General features: G+C 42.8%; 1 protein-coding gene across 2 annotated transcripts; it reads left to right on the top strand.

The window, feature by feature from the left end:
* Nucleotides 1-1,734: 1,734 nt before the first annotated feature.
* mfsd13al (major facilitator superfamily domain containing 13a-like) lies at nt 1,735-13,801 on the top strand. Of its 2 annotated transcripts, none has more exons than XM_041205670.1 (8): nt 1,735-1,816; nt 3,313-3,449; nt 5,366-5,612; nt 7,928-8,656; nt 9,810-9,964; nt 10,692-10,775; nt 11,320-11,463; nt 12,102-13,801. In XM_041205670.1, exons 3-8 carry the CDS (start codon nt 5,445-5,447, stop codon nt 12,241-12,243), a joined length of 1,422 nt encoding a protein of 473 aa, XP_041061604.1. In that variant the 5' UTR covers nt 1,735-1,816; nt 3,313-3,449; nt 5,366-5,444; the 3' UTR covers nt 12,244-13,801. The 2 variants fall into 2 exon arrangements, with proteins under 2 accessions (XP_041061604.1, XP_041061603.1); XM_041205669.1 differs by having other exon boundaries at nt 1,755-2,226.
* Nucleotides 13,802-16,916: the final 3,115 nt, after the last annotated feature.

Raw genomic sequence — 16,916 nt, 5'->3', positions numbered from 1 at the left:
CACTCCACTGTTTGGCTCACAGAATTGAAAAAAAAATCACCACTGAACTGAGCAACGTTCAGTTCAGCTAAGTCCAAACCTGCTGATTTTCTGTTAGTCTAACGCAAGTTACTCATTGATTGGTGCTCAGTTGATCAGTGGATTCAGTGTATGGGTAATGTGTCAGTGTGACAGTGTATGGATTGGTGTGAGGGTTGGTGTTAGTGAACAGATGTGTGAGTTTGTATGTGGTGGTTAATGTGGTGGTGTGTAGGCTAGTTAGTGTAAGGGTTGGGGTGTGACCAAGTGTCTGGAGGTTGGTCTGCATCCCACCTTGTCTCTATGTGTGTGACAGGGATTGGCATATGCGTTAATGTATGGTGTGCCTCCCTCTCTCTGTCTGTGTGAGGGTTGGTGTGGAGGTATGTGACTACTTAGTGGAAGAGTTGGGGTGTGGGTTAGGGTATGTGAGGGACTGTGAGTGTCCTTCGTGTGAGGGTGTGCAACACTTGTGTGTCTCTCTGTGAGAGGGTGTGTGGGACTGTGTGTCTCCCTAATTAGCGTGGGACTGCGTGTCTCCTTTAGTGTGAGGATGTTTGTCAATGTGTTTTTCTACAATTAGTGTGATTGTGTGCAGGACTGTGTCTCCTTTAGTGTGAGGGTGTGTGGAAAAGTGTGTGTCCCTCTGTGTAAAGATGTATGTGACAGTGTGTGCCTCTCTGTGTGAAGGTAAATGGGACAGAGTGTGTCTCTGTATGAGGGTGTGTGGAACAGTATGTGTCTCTTTGTGTGAGGATGTGTGGGACAGTGTGTGTCTTTCTGTGTGTGGGATAGTGTGTATCTCTCTGTGAAGGTGTGTAGGGCTCTGTGCCTCTCTTTGTGTTTGGATGTGTGGGACTCTGTGCCTCTGTGTGAGTATGTGTGGGACTGTGTGCCTCTCTCTGTGTGAGTGTGTGTGGGACTGTGTGCCTCTCTCTCTGTGAGTATGTGTGGGACTGTGTGCTTCTCTTTCTGTGAGTATGTGTGGGACTGTGTGCCTCTCTCTGTGTGAGGGTGTGTGGGACTGTGTGCCTCTGTGTGAGTATGTGTGGGACTGTGTGCCTCTCTCTCTGTGAGTATGTGTGGGACTGTGTGCCTCTCTCTGTGTGAGGATGTGTGGGACTGTGTGCCTCTCTGTGTGAGGATGTGTGGGACTGTGTGCCTGTGTGTGTGTGTGGGGGGGACTGTGTGCCTCTCTCTGTGTGAGGATGTGTGGGACTGTGTGCCTCTCTCTCTCTGAGGATGTGTGGGACTCTGTGTGTGTGTGTGTGTGTGTGTGTGTGTGGGACTGTGTGCCTCTCTCTGTGTGAGGATGTGTGGGACTGTGTGCCTGTGTGTGTGTGTGTGTGTGGGACTGTGTGCCTCTCTCTGTGTGAGGATGTGTGGGACTGTGTGCCTCTCTCTCTCTGAGGATGTGTGGGACTGTGTGTGTGTGTGTGTGTGTGTGGGGCGGGGGGGGACTGTGTGCCTCTCTCTGAGAGGATGTGTGGGACTGTGCGCCTAGAGAGGCAAACAGAGGTGTGTGGGTCCGTGTGAGGGTGTGTGGCACTGAGTATACTTCATTTGCTTTAGGATCGGGTCCCGGAATCTGAAACAGGTGCTGCAATATAACTGCCCCGACTACGCCATCTAATTGGTCCATGACTTCCACGTGCTGTTCACAGAGTAGCCAATTGGAGAGCGCCAGTACCTGGGCTGGGCGGGGTGATGCGTGGCGTTTACGCCATCGCCTTCGCGCTCGGGAGCCGGGGGAAGGAGTAGAGTTGCTGCCTTAGACATTGTTGCGGTTGGCGGCTGTGTAAGGAGAAACAATGTTTCCTCAGTGATCGGCAACTGATTATAGTAATACGGAGCTGGGCTCAGTGCCGACACTCTGGACTGGAGCGAGGAAGGAGTGTTCTCTTTCATGATGAATCTTACCGCTCGAGGCCATTCAGATCATTGTGTCTTTGCTGCCTCTTTGAAGGGCTGTTCAATTAGACCCACTCGTTTCTATTAAGCGTCAGTCGTCAACTCAGTGGGCGGAAAAGTTGCCTCTTGAGTCAGAAGGTTGTGGGTTCAAGTCTCTCAAAATCCAGGCTAGCACTCTGCTGCGGTACTGAGGGAGTGCCGTACTGTCAGAGGTGCTGTCTTTTGAATGAGACATTAAACTGAGTTATGGTCTGGCCTCCCAGGTGGATGTACTGGGTACTATTAGGTGAAAAGAGGGTGAGTTCTCGCCAGTTTGCAGGTCAATGTTTATCTTTCAACCAACATCATTAAAACAGAAAATGTTGGAAGTATGTATGGGTCTGGCAGCATCTGTGGAGATGGAAACTGTCAACTGCTTTCGTATCACTAAAACAGATTATATGCTCATTGTTGCTGTGTGGGAGCTTGCTGCTTCATTTCACATGTCAATGAAAGAGTGAGCAGGGACAGTCCAAAACAATGATAAGCATCATGCCTATGTCCTTCATCTCTCTTTAGGGTAGTCACAGTCTGAAATGGTAGTCTCCTGATGATGAAGAGATCATATTTTAGTAATTTTAACATTGCAGGATATTTGTGGGGAGGTGGGGGGGGGGGGTGTTGGGGTGGAGTAGAGGGGGTGGTTAATCTAGTTGTTAAACATAAGGTCAGGTCCCAGTTGCAAAATGTAATGGAATTATGAAGAGTGCGTGTCTCAGGTGAGCAGTTCAGGCAGCAGCATTATGGATATTGTTTTAAAGGCTTGTAATTGTACAGCTTATTTCATAACTTCACGACATTGCAAAGTACTTTACAGCCAACTTGTAGCCACTTACAATGCAGGAAACCCAGCATCCAATTTGCACAAAGATCCCATCAATAGCAATGTGATTTTAAAAAAATATTCTTTCAAAGGATGTGGGTGACACTGGCCAGCATTTACCCATCCCTAATTGCCCTTGAGAAGACGGTGGTGTGCCACCTTCTTGAATTGCTGCAGTCCATATGATTTAGGTACAGTTAAGGTTTTGTTAGGAAGGGAGTTCCAGTATTTTGATCCAGTGACAGTAAAAGAATTTGGTTGAGGGATAAATATCCGCCAGGGCTCTGAGCAAACTCCCTCTGTTAATCTTCAAGGCAATGCTATGCAAAAAATGCATTGTCTTTGAAAGGTTCCTCCACAGCGGCCATTTCAAGCCAACCATAAGGAATATGATTTCACTCCTAACCAAAAGAAACTGGACTTGTGGTGAACAAATTCAAAACCATCAGCCACATCTATTAAAATCTCACTAATGTTTGTGATTTCAGAATCTCTCTCTACATTGTTTTTGCTTGTATCAGGTACACAATAGGTTCAGTTTGTCCTCCAACCAGGATGGTGGAAGAATCTGGCGGCAGCATTAATCATCTGGCAGCAGACAATGTGCTAGGAGCTGTTATTTCATAAAGTGCCTTGGACAAGAGGTCACTTCACTGAGGTGAGCAAATTTGCACAACAGGCAGGGTGGGTCCTAATGTTGCATATTGAAGGTGTGGTGCAATTTTTCCAAGAAAATTCCCTCCACTAGTGCCCCCACCCATCCAACCACCCCACCCCAACAATCTATGACCCTATCCTCTTTGCTGGGATCCCCTTTTGCTGGGCAGCTGCTCAATCTTCAGTTGTGAGCCTGGCTTTTGAGTGTTACCATTATGAAATGAATTAAATTTGATTGTCTTGCTGATTGCATTTGATCGCACTGAATTTTCTACCTCAGTCCATAGATACTGCAACCAGTGCTGGTGTCCTAGCCTATGCCCTGATTGTATCAAATACAGGATCTTCCTGCTGTTTTACAGTTTCAAGTTCTGCAATGAGGGAGTTTTTCCTTTGTAATTTTTTTTCCTCTAGATTTCCTTTCCTCAACCATTGCATTCTGTTCTGTCATTGACAGTTCGGTTCTATCTTTGCATTCTACTGTCAATTTCACTATTACTAATTAGATCAGAGGTTTACAGACTAAAGTAACTAATATTTATTTACAAATAAGCAGTAGAATTTTAAAATATAATGCACCAAAAATGTGTGGAGAGAGAATCCGCAATGGGTCAGTTACACCCTGAATGAAGCAAGCATCTCTAAGCTTGCTGAATAAAGTTTTTTTTTGTCTGTAAAGTTAATTTTTGCCAGTTTCCAGCTTCATAAACCTTTTATGGCCTTGTCCCTCAGACAGTGGATGGTGATAATATGACAATTGTACTGACCAACAGCTTTTGAAACAACCCCCCCTAATATTTCAATGCTCAGCTTTTTGACCTTTAGGTGTTGTGACCAGCAAGACTTTGATATCAGGAAACTGAGTGATACTTCCCAGAGTGTACAGTAGAGACAGCATGAATTGATCACTACTTTTTTTCTGCTCAATGTAGCAACAATCTTGATTAAATAAAGGAAACAAGGCAATTGAATCTTTTGATCAAAGACGCAATTTGATATTTTTAAGTAATTGAAAACAGAATATAAACATTTATGACAATGATGACTGATCTGGTTTATCAGCCTAGTAACCTGGATGCTCAAAGCTTGTAATAATTGAATTCCGAAGTAAGGTTCCAATATTTGATTCCAATTTTCCTTTTCAATTTTCCAACAACTCACTTTTGGGAACTTTACCAAAACACTCATGTATATTTTGACTTCTCATTTATTGGTGGAACAAAAGCTAAATTAGTTTTATTGGTTACATGAATCTTGAGCAAAAATAATCATCCTATAAACACAAACTGTGCGAATCAAAATATGTCCATGCATTGAGTGTGTATAGTGAAGATTTCTACTTGTATATTCTAATCTGGCCGGTTTATTAGCGTTGTGATTTTTGTGTGCTTTAACATCCAAAGTTTTCTAAATTTGAAGATAGTGTAAATTTATTCTTCTCTCAGGGACCTGAAACATGTTTTCCGTGGTTCAGTTAGTGTGCCTACCTCTGAGTCTCGAGGTTGTGAGTTCAAATCCTACTTCAGGACTTGAGCACAAAAACCAGGGCTGACATTCTGGAACAGTACAGATTGAATACTGCACTGTTGGAGGTGCCATCTTTTGGATGAAATGTTAAATGTTATCTGCCTCTCTGGTAGATATAAAAAAAATCACATGGCACTATTTTGGAGAAAAGCAGCAAGTTATCCCCAGTGTACTAGCCAATAATTATTCCTCAACCAATATCACTAAAACAGATGATATGGTCACTAGCAATCATTGTTTGAGCTCGTTGTGGCACAAATTGTCTACCATGTTTCCTACATTACAACTCTGACTACACTTCAAAATTACTTCATTGGCTGTAAAGTGCTTTGGGATGTTCTGTGGTTGTGAAAGGCACTATATAAATTCAAATCTTTTTTTTCCCCCGAGAACTGATTTGGTTCATATTTACACAAGTGGATGTGGAGGTGCAGACAGGAAACGTTTTCAACCTCAGCTAGTGAATCTTATGGCTAAGAGAATGAAGCTGACTTCATTGGGGATTCAGCAGAAAGCTTTTGCCTACTCCATGACAACACTCGGATCTGGCTTAATGAACAGCCTGTTTAGCTTCTATTATGTGAAGCTCTTTTTAAATCGATACAGAATTTCTGAAGGAATGTTCCACCAGGCACAAGTGAGTGTTAAGTTTTCTGACATGTCTCCATTTTAAAAAGTATCATGTTTGAGGCACTGCAGTGATGCTGTTTGTTGACATTCAAATGCACCTTCTGTCAGTTATAGTCGTAGAGGTCTACAACACAGAAAAAGCCCTTCAGCCTATCGAGTCTGCACCAGTCAAACAAGTACCTAACTGTTCTAATTCCATTTTCCAGCACTAGGCCATAGCCTCGTAAGCCATGGCATCACAAGTGCACATCCAAATACTTCTTAAACGTTATGATGGTTTCTGCCTCTACCACCCTTCCAGAGTTCCAGATTCCCACCACCCTCTGGGTGAAAGAATTCGTCCTCACATCCCCTCTAAACCTCCTGCCCCTCACCTTAAATCTATGCCCCCTGGTTATTGATCCCTCCACCAAGGGGAAAAGTTCCTTCCTGTCTACCCCATCTATGCCCCTCATAATTTTATACACCTCAATCATGCCCCCCCCTCAATCTCCTCTGCTCCAGGGAAAATAATTCCAGTCTATTCAATCTCTCCTCATAACTCTCCAGCCCAGGCAACATCCTGGTAAATCTCCTCTGCACTCTCTCTAATGCAATCACATCCTTCCTATAATGTGGATTCCAGAAGTGTACGCAATACTCTAGCTGTGGCTTAACCAGCATTTTATACAGTTTCAGCATAACCTCCCTGCTCTTATATTCTATGCCTTGGCTAATAAAGGCAAGTATCCCATATGCCTTTTTAACCACCTTATCTACCTGTCCCACTACCTTAAGGGAACGGTGGACATGTACACCAAGGTCCCTCTGATCCTCGGTACTTCCCAGGGTTCTACCATTCATTGTGTTTTTCTGTGCCTCGTTTGTCCTGCCCAAGTGCGTCACCTCACACTTATCTGGATTAAATTCCATTTTCTATTAATCAGCCCATCTGACCAGCTCATCTATATCCTCTTGTAATCTAAGGCTATCCTCCTCACTATTTAGCACCCCACCGATTTTCGTGTCATCTGCGAACTTAGTGATCAGACCTCCTACATTCAAGTCTAAATCGTATATATATGCCACAAATAGCAAGGGACCCAACACCAATCCCTGTGGAACCCCATTGGACACAGGCATCCAGTCACTAAAACTCCCTTCAACCATCACCCTCTGCTTCCTGCCACTCAGCCAATTTTGGATTCAATTTGCCAAACTGCCTTGGATTCCATGGGCTCTTACCTTCTTTATCAGTCTCCCATGCAGGACCTTATCAAAAGCCTTGCTGAAGTCCAAGTAGACTACGTCAAATGCATTGCCCTCATCTACACACCTGGTCGCCTCTTCAAAAAATTCAATCAAATTGGTCAGACATAACCTCCCTTTAACAAAACCATGCTGACTGTCCTTGATTAATCCCTGCCTCTCCAAGCGTAGATTAATTCTGTCCCTCAGAATTGCTTCCAATAGTTTCCCCACCGCTGAGGTTAGACTGACTGGCCTGTTGTTCCCTAGTTTATCCCTCCCTCCCTTCTAGAAAAACGATACCACATTGGCTGTCCTCCAGTCCTCTGGCACCTCTCCTGTGGCCAGGAAGGTATTGAAAATTATTGCCAGCATTGTTACCTATCAGTCTGTGATAGCCATTTCCTAGGTACTAAGTTCCTTCCAAGTCATGTACTTGGATAGATTTACTGAATGACTGTTCACAAATTGGGGGGGGGAGTATTGAGTCATTCACCCTGTCATATTAATGTTCTTGCACTTGCCTCCAGAATGGCATTGGCAAGGGCTATGAGCAGGTTTGCAAATTTCCGACATAGCCAAGGAATTGGGAATTTTGCATCAGGTCGAAACGCTGTTTAAACCTCAACTTTATGAAGGGCGCAGTTTATAATCAGAATGGCTGTGTTTTAATGTTCCCATGTTGTAGTTGAATGGGTTGACCACTTGGGCCAGTTATTCAACATCTGCTGTTGAAACGTTGGGTATGTGGATATCAGCCAAGGCTCCTCAGTGATGATAAGTCTGCTCACACTCAGTGGCTAGACTCTTAAACACTGTCGTTATGGCAGATGGATTATAATCTGATACATCATTATGAACCACTGGTCAGCGCTATGATCATAATAAGCCATTTCAGCATGTGCCAGCTCTTTGAAAGAGCTATTCAATTCACCCCACTGTCCTTTCACTGTAGTCCTGCAAATTTTATTTCCTACAAACATCTAACCAATTCCCTTTCTGAATGTTATTAATTAATTTGCTCCACTGTCCTTTCAGGCAGCACTTTCCGGATCATCATAACTTGTAGATGGAAAAGTATTTTATTTTTTTTAGGTTGTCTTCATGCTATGGAATGCTTTCAATGATCCACTTTTTGGCTACTTTCAAGATAACGCCAAGTTTTCATGCTGTGCTGAGCGGCGTCTCTCCATACTGTATGGTGCACCGTTTTATGCCATCGCCTTCCTTCTGCCCTGGTTCCCATGGCGTGACTACCAGGAAGGTGACTGGCTGTGTGGGTTGCAGCTGGTCGTTGCTCTCTGTGCTTATGATGGGATGTTGACATTTGTCCTCTTGGCACAGTGCGCACTCTTTGCTGAGATCTCAACCAAACACGAGAACCGACTGGAGCTCATCAAATACAACCAAGTGGCATCCTTGGTCGGATCTTCAAGCGTCCTTTTCTGTGGCCTTATCTCAGATAACATGGAAAATATTTTCAACTTCCAGGTATTTGTCCTTTGTGTTGCCATGCTGGCCTTTGGATGCATGTACTACAGCGGGCTACACTGTTTCAGTCAGTATGAGCAAGTGGAGAGACTGGAGAAGGACAAGGTGGAGAATGTCCCCAATCTCTCTTGGACTTCTGTGTTCTACCTGACCAAACAAATTGTAATGCAAAAGAACTTCCTGCTTTTCATTGTCATGAACTTTTTCCAGGTTTTCTACCTGGCATTCCTGAACAATTTCATGCTGATATTTGCAGATCATCTGATTCCACAGTACCTGCTTCCAGCTTTTGTAAAGAGCATAATGTATGGAGCTGGATTCATCTGTCCCCAGGTAATCCCAGAGTAGCTGCGACAGAAAATGTTTTTTGTGTATGTTCTCTTTGTCTTGCCCTCTCTTCCAATTTTCTCTCCTTGCCTCTTTCTCCTGAAGATGATGTCTCATGCAGTTGTGTGGGTCTGGCACTTGTAGAACTGATGCATCCAAATGGTTGCTCTTCTTGAGATACTGGGGAGGTGGGTAAGGTGGGGGGAGAAGTTTTATCTAACTCACCAGGTGAGAAACCCACGATCAGGAAACTGGTGGGAATGGGAGCAATGTTGGATTTACACCCCGCCTGATTTTGCTGTCCATTGAAGTCAATGAGTAATATTGACCAAAGCATAAAATCAGCATTCCACCTGATCCCATAGGTTTCCACCCAGTGAATAAGGGTAAAATTACCCCCTGGGTGTTAGAAAGCAATTCATCCATGGGAAGCAGGAGGGCTTTGGTTGGCTCTGACCATGTTCTAGCACACTCATTGATCACTGGATGAATGTTAATGAACATGAGTGGGAAAATGGATATTCTCTTTCCTTCCATACCTGAATCTAACTGAGGTAACTTGTGTTCCCAATGACAGTATCTTTTGATGGAGATATTCCTGGTCTCTGTGAACTCCGCACCGGACCAGGTGCTTGATATACCCAAATCGACCACCATCAAATGAAATCCAAAATTCTTTAACACTGTTGTTCTCTTTCCTGCCTGTTATTCCCTCCATTTTTGTACACCTGGAACTTGTGGGTTGAGGTGAGAGTGTGGCAATGGGAAGCTGTGCAGCACAACAGCTTGCATTTATATAGCTCCTCTAATATGGTAAAATATCCCAGGGTGTTTCACAGGAGTGTTATGAAACAAAATTTGACACCGGGCCATACAAGGGGATATTCGGACCCTGGGGAGGGCTGAGAAATAAACAAAAAGATAAAATATTCTCTTCTCCCCACCCCAGTACAGTTATTAATTATACAATTTGCACATAAATGTTAAATGTATATACATAGCTATTTGGTTTGATATAAACAGAGTTTTGTAATCCCAGACTTGACAGGATTTTTGTGTGTGTGTGTATATATTGCTTATATGCCACTAATAGCTGGACATTCAGCTGTTTTGCAATTTGCTCTATCCCAATCATTGGACACATTCTCTCTTCTCCCAGCTTTTGATTCTCAGTAGTCAATCATTGTTGAGGAAGTTTGGCTATTACAAAATCATCCTGTTTGTCTTCTACTCGGAACTGTTGAGTGCAACAGTCATGCTGGGATTGGGCCCTAGTCATTACTATCTGTTGTCTATCTTCCTCGTTGCAAACATGTAAGTAATGAATTTTACATCTGTGTGTGTGTATTTCATCCGCCTTATTTGTCACTTCATGCCATGGAACCATGCATAGGGATGGGTGGATTCAGTTCTGCTTCAAAGTGAGCATTGTACTGTTCCTGCTCAGAGTTTATTGTGGTTGGAACTGAAATGGAATGTGTCACTCTGGTAACTGTGAGTAAGTACAGGGATGGAGCCAAACCAGATAGCAAGCTGATCAGAGACTGGCCTGTTCTAGGTTACTGTCTGGTACCCTTGGGTCAATGGGGCCCTTCTGGCTTGCTGTGGAGAATGCTTTAGATGCTCAAACTGGAGCTCCTTTCGCTAAGAACCTGTGAATGATTATTTAAGCAAAGTTCCAAGTAAGGGCTTGGGAATAGGGGACTGTACCCAGTTTGAATGGGGCGTGGGGAGCCATGGCCCGGCATGGATGAAGGCTGGAGAGCCTTGGCCTGGTGTGGATGGGGGAGGGCTAAGCAAGGAGAAGATGGTGCCTTTCAGTTATATTTCAAGTATTCAAGTACATGACTGTGATGTTGCTTATATATTTATTTAAAAAATTGAATTATGCTTGTTTTTAAGACAGACAAAGCATCGAAATATAGTTGGATAGGATTTCGGGCAATTGCATTTCCATTTGGGAGACACCCTTTGTTCTGACTGCATTATTTTTCAGAAGGATATTTTAATCTAATCCTCATGTTATCATTTTCCCTATTAGGGTGATGGTATCTGCCACATTCAGTCTCTTCAATCTGCCCCTAGCTGATATTATTGATGCTGACTTTCGGAATTATAAACGCAGGTAAGGCTAGCCTTCGCTCACTGGTTTCACTTTCTAAGTGGAAATGGTAACAGTTGTCCACTGTTTGACATTAACGCCAGTATATTTGCATTTTCCTGAGTAGATTTGGTGTCTGGATTTCTGTCTTGTAATGAATTTTGGAGTTGTGGAGGTTTCAGATCTCACAAGTTTTTGTACACTAGATGGTCAGGTTTCAACAGTCTGCTGTTAATTTGTATTATTGGATAATTCAGAGTCTTAAATCAAAGTTCAATTCAAATTATCTGATCGAAATGTATTGACACTAAATTATTACTGTACTGCATTTATTGTGCTGTAGTTGACAGTGGAAGAGACCATCCTTAATGTTCAGTGACTCCTGCTGAAAGTGTTGTTGGAAAATAATAGGATCAGGTGAAACTGTGATGCTCCCAAACAACAACAACCACCTACCTTTTATATAGCACATTTAATGTAGTAAAGTGACATAAGGTATGACCATAATTGACCTTTAACAATTTATTTTGCTTGTTTAATAGAATCAATTTTGTTATCTCTTTCATAGTTTTCCACTGTCTTCCATGGTATTTGGTACCAATGCTTTGTTTACTAAGCCAGCGCAGTCACTGGCTCCGATGCTGGTAGTGACCATTCTTAACCAGTTTGACTATGAAAAGCTGAAGGACAACTTTACGTACTCAGAGCAGAGGTAAGAATGTACAAGATCAACAGAACGAGTTGCTATTGTTACTGCTAAAAGCTTTAATCTCTGGTCTCATCTTTTAAAAACACAATTCTTTTTACATATCAGTTTTTTTGTCCTTGTTTCTTCAAGATTGCACCAGGCCTCTGGCTTAATGAATGAACAGGTAGCGAATTGAGGCAATTACCTCCAAACTCCTATTATTTCATCTCTACTGTCTTGTACAGTTTTCACCAATTTAACTTCCTCAGTCTGCTTTTTATCTCAATTTCTTTCAGTAACAGTACTGGAAGCAAAATGGTATAAAAAATTCCATCCTTGTATTCAAATTCTTCTGAACTCACCTTTTCAATCTGTGTAACTTTTGATATTTCTACCCTCCTCCAATTCTGGCCTCTTCTTCCTTCATCCCATCATTGGTGACCATGCCTTCACTTGTCTTGGCCCTTGTCCTTGCTCCTTAAAACCCACTGCTTCAACAAAGCCTTTAGTCACCTGTCCAAAAGTTGTTTTCTTTTGACTTGGTGTCAGTTTTTGTTTGATTATCCCCTTGGGATGTTTTCATATGTTAAAGGCACTGTATAAATACAAGTTATTGATTTAGTTTGAGAGTTCATTAGTGACCTTGTTCTTTTACCTTGCAGTGCTCTGCAGGATCTGCATGGGGCCATGTTTTACCTGATCTGCCTGACTCCAATATGCATTGCAGTTCTGCAGATTCTGGCATGGACCCCATATTCCATTCGGGATAGCCACACCGACGTTGCAAAATATGTTGAATCCTAAAGACCAACACTCTACTGTGAGGAACCACTGTGGGATAACTGAAGATCTTAAAGCCCTTGAGTTAATCTTTCATACTGGGGATCATAATATTAGGTGCTTTTGTGATTCAGAAGTGGTAGGATGTTTTTAATTTCTTTCTTCTTCATTAATGGGGTATGGGTGTTGCTGGCAAGGCCAGCATTTACTGCTCATCCTGAATTGCCCCTGAAGGTGGTGGTCAGCTATGTTCCTGAACTTTGCAGTCCAAGTGGTGTAGGTACACCCACTGTTCTGTTAGGGAGGGAGTTCCGGGACTTCTCCCCAATGACAATGAAGGAACGGCAATAAATGTCCAAGCTGGGATGGTGTGTGCCTTGGAGCTGAGCTTGGGGGCAATGGTGATTCCATGTGTCTAAAAGCATAATTAGTTAAGGAGTGACCATTTAAAGGACTCGGCCTCTGAATGAAGGTGCTTTATATAACTAGGAAGGTGACACTGAAGATTGGTCATTCAATGTGCCTCGTAAGATTTGATATAGAATTTTTGCTTTGATATGATTCTCATCCAGACCCCCTCTACACCTCATTTGGCTACCCTTGTCTTACATGTTAGGGGGCGTTGGTTTGGAAGGTGCTGTTGAAGAAACCTTGGCAATTTGCTGCAACGCACCTTGTAGATAGTACACACTGCTGCCATTGTATGTTGGTGAGAGTGAATGTTTGACCTGGTGGATGGACTCAGACAAGCGGACTGCTTTGTCCTGGATGATGCTGGGCTCCTTAAGTGTTATTGTGGTTACCACATTCAGGGAAATGGAGAGTATTCTGCATATTGAAGAGTACTGTCATAGCGTACAATGTTTTTACTGGAGCCCCACGACAAAAGCATAATTAGTTAGGGAGTGACCATTTAAAGGACTCGGCCTCTGAATGAAGGTGCTTTATATAACTAGGAAGGTGACACTGAAGATTGGTCATTCAATGTGCCTTGTAAGATTTGATACAGAATTTTTGCTTTGATATGATTCTCGTCCAGACCCCCTCTACACCTCATTTGGATTTGAAAAGTTGCTTTTTCTCCAATAAAATTTTACTGACACTCCCCAGATTCAGATTAGACACATTGATTCTCTATTCCTTTGCTGTGCCAAATGTGTATTCCTGTACTGCTCAATATGTGTAATACCATCTTTAATGTGCGCTGGATACAGCCTTTGCTGAGGGATCTTCATAATCTTTCCGATGTCAAATCTTTAGCAAAAATTACATTCCATACTGATTATATATGTATTTTTAAAACTGTCATAATTTTGTAAAACTGCACAAAATAGACCAGAATTGTTTCTAGAAATGGTTGTTTTGAAAAAATAAAGATGGGTGAGGATAAGAGACTGTCTTTTCAGGTCAGGCCTGGATTGGAATTGCCAGGTGAATGATCATTCCTATCAGCACCTCTAAAGTGAGTTTTTTTGACACTACTGAGAATAAGTTAAAATGGATACATTCTTTGGATAAGCTGCATTTGTCATTCTGAGCCATTTTAGTACAATGTATTGATTAAACTGCTTTGTTCACCAAACATGGTCCATGTTGGTTATTACATTGGTTACTTTACATTATTCCAATCTACAGATTTCTGTGTTGAAAAGATTAGGGGAAAACGTGATGTGACTTTCAGCTGAGGGATTCTAACCTTGTGATATCCCAGGTTCAATCCTGGGTCACTGAGTTAAGAACGTTGTTCAACTCACCACAATAAAATGCTTGCCTTCAGCGAAACAGAGTGAAATTAAAGCCACAACTGGTGTGCTCTCGAACCGATTCATATATACTTAGAGTCATAGTCATAGAGTTATACAGCACAGAAACAGACCCTTCAGCTCATTGTGTCTGTGCTGGCCATCAAGCACCTATCTATTCTAATCCCATTTTCCAGCACTTGGCCCATAGCCCTGTATGCTATGGCGTTTCAAGTGCTCATCTAAATACTACTTAAATGTTGTGAGGGTTCTGGGCTCTACCACCCCTTCAGGCACTGTATTCCAGGTTCCAACTATCATCTGGGTGAAAAAATGTTTCCTCAAATCCCTCTAAACTTCCTGCCCCTTATCTTAAATCTATGCCCCCTGGTTATTGACATCTCTACTAAGGGGAAAAGTTTCTTTCTATCTACCCTATGCCCCTCATAATTTTGTATACCTCTATCAGGTCCCCCCTCAGCCTCCTCTGCTCTAAGGAAAACAATCCTAGCCTATCCATTCTCTCTTCATAGATGAAATGCTCCAGCCCAGGCAACATCCTGGTGAATCTCCTCTGCACCCTTTCCAGTGCAATCACATCCTTCTTATAGTGTGACGGCCAGAACTGCACACAGTGCTCCAGCTGTGGCCCAACTAGCATTTTATACAGCTCCAATATAACCTCCCTGCTCTTATATTCTATGCCTCGGCTAATAGAAGGCAAGTATCCCATATGCCTTCTTGATCACCTTATCTACCTGTGCTGCTGCCTTCAGGGATCTATGGACATATACCAAGGTCCCTCTATCCTCTGTACTTCCTAGGATCCTACCATTTATTGTGTATTCCCTTGCTGTGTTAGTCCTCCCAAAATGCAACACCTCACACTTCTTAGGATTAAATTCCATTTGCCACTGCTCTGCCATCTTACCAGCCCATCTATACCATCCCATAATCTAAGGCTTTCCTCCTCACTATTTACAACACCATTACAGGAGAGGAAAAGCAATAGTGATGGTCGGAAGTACTTAGATTGGGAGGAGGTTCGTGTGGAATACAAACACTGGTGTAAACAGGGTCAGTGGTTCAGCCTGTTTGTGTGCTGCAGATTCTGCGTAGCTCATGGCCACTTGCATTGGTAGCAATTGTTATGGACAGGAGGGGAGTAGGTTTAATTTAAACAGCACTAATTTCTCCTCCCACTATCCATCCATTAGCAGAATGGTGTTTTGATTTATTTCCCTCTTTATAAGTGGTGGCATATTCCCCAATCCCTCGGTTTTGGTGCATTCCAATTTTCTGTTGTTAACCCCACAGCAAACTCAAGATAGGATGAACTCAAAGGGTTCATTTATTTTCATACACTCAAAATGTAGGAGGAGGGTTGTAATGTTGCCTCCATGCTCAGACAGTAAAGAGAAATATACAGAAAAGGAAGATTTATAGTGCAGAGACCACAGAGAAAATAAACATTGGCTCATGTGGATCCAGAGTCCAGAAGCAAATGAAATATTTCTTTAAGGAAGTCAGTGGGTTGAAAACCAATGCTGTATAATTCTTTAGTGCTTCTTTAATGCTAAGTAGGCAAATGAGTATAGCTTTGGGACTGAGTACATACCTGGGGGTTTGGTGAGTGGGGGAGTTAAGTGAGGAGGTGTTCCATTCCTTTTGCTTTTTCTACTTTTTTCACCCTGTAGGAATTGGTTCTTGCTATAACACAGGGTAAGGAGCTAGCTGTTTGGTGAGTATCTGGTAAGTGGTTAAGGTCTATTTCAGTCCTAAGCTTTAAAATAGTATTCAAACTGGTAGTAGCCTTAATAAAACATATAAAAAAAAAATGAATAATATAATTAAGTAGTTGATTAAAATATATTAAGGATAGCTGGTGGTGTCAAAGCTGCAGCATGTGGGAGCTCCTGAGTCCCAGTGTGATCCAGGACAAACACGCCTTCAGTAAGTCTTTGTGGCTCGAGCAGCTTTGGCTCAGAGTCATTGAGCTGGAGGCTGAGCTACAGACACTATGACACATGAGGGAGGGGGGAAGTTATATGGATGCTTTTTTACCAGGAGGTAGTCACAACACTTAGAATAGGGTCTTCTGATTTGGTCAGGGATAGGAGGGTGTGACTGATTGAGGCAGGTAAAGGGACCCAGAGTGCAGGAGCCTCAGCCTTTGCAATTGTCCAATAGGTTTAAGGTTCTCTCAGCTTGTTTGGATGAGTGTGGGAGCTGCAGGATGGATGAGCAAACTGACCATGGTACTGTGGTACAGAAAACCATGCAAGTGGTGGGAGCCAAAAGAAATGTAGTGGTAGTAAAGGACAGTATAGTGTAGGGGATTGACACTGCTCTCTTCAGCAAAGAGCAAGAGTCCAGAAGGCTGTGTTGCCTGCTTGGTGCCAGGGTTTGGGACATCTGCTTAGGGCTGTAGAGGAACATACAGTGGAAGGGGGAGAATCCAGTTATTGTGGTCCATGTAGGTACCAACGACATAGGCAGGATGAGGAAGGAGGTTCTGCATAGAGAGCATAAGGAACTAGGTACTAAATTGAAAAGCAGAACCTCAAAAGTAATAACTTCTGGATTATTACCTGAGCTGTGTGTAAATTGGCATAGGGTACATAAAATTAGATGAATGCATGGCTCAAAGACTGGTATGGGAGAAGTGGGTTCCAATTTGTGGGGCACTGGCATCAGTACTGGAGAAAGTGGGGCTGTACCGTTGAGATGGTCTACACCTGAGCTGTGCTGGGACCAGTGTTCTCACAAGCCGCATAACTAGGAAAGTAGAGATGGTTTTAAACTAAACAGTAGGGGCAAGGGATCAAATGTGGAAAGATGTGGCAAGTCAAAAGAGTAGAGGAAAAGCAAGAAAGGTATTAATGTGGGAAATGATAAACAGACTTTGACAGGAAGGGACAGGGAGTACAAATCTAGTAGTAAAACAACAAAGAA

Source organism: Carcharodon carcharias, chromosome 15 (assembly GCF_017639515.1).
Source record: "Carcharodon carcharias isolate sCarCar2 chromosome 15, sCarCar2.pri, whole genome shotgun sequence".
Lineage (NCBI taxonomy): Eukaryota > Metazoa > Chordata > Chondrichthyes > Lamniformes > Lamnidae > Carcharodon > Carcharodon carcharias.
This window is presented reverse-complemented; position numbering and strand designations above follow the sequence as displayed.

Bases quoted from the DNA above. Each gene is read 5' to 3' on its own strand.
- mfsd13al (XM_041205670.1), top strand. From the start codon at position 5,445: ATGGCTAAGAGAATGAAGCTGACTTCATTGGGGATTCAGCAGAAAGCT. The intron at 8,657-9,809 runs GTAATCCCAGAG...CTCTTCTCCCAG, and splicing joins CTGGATTCATCTGTCCCCAG to CTTTTGATTCTCAGTAGTCA. The intron at 9,965-10,691 runs GTAAGTAATGAA...TTTCCCTATTAG, and splicing joins ATCTTCCTCGTTGCAAACAT to GGTGATGGTATCTGCCACAT.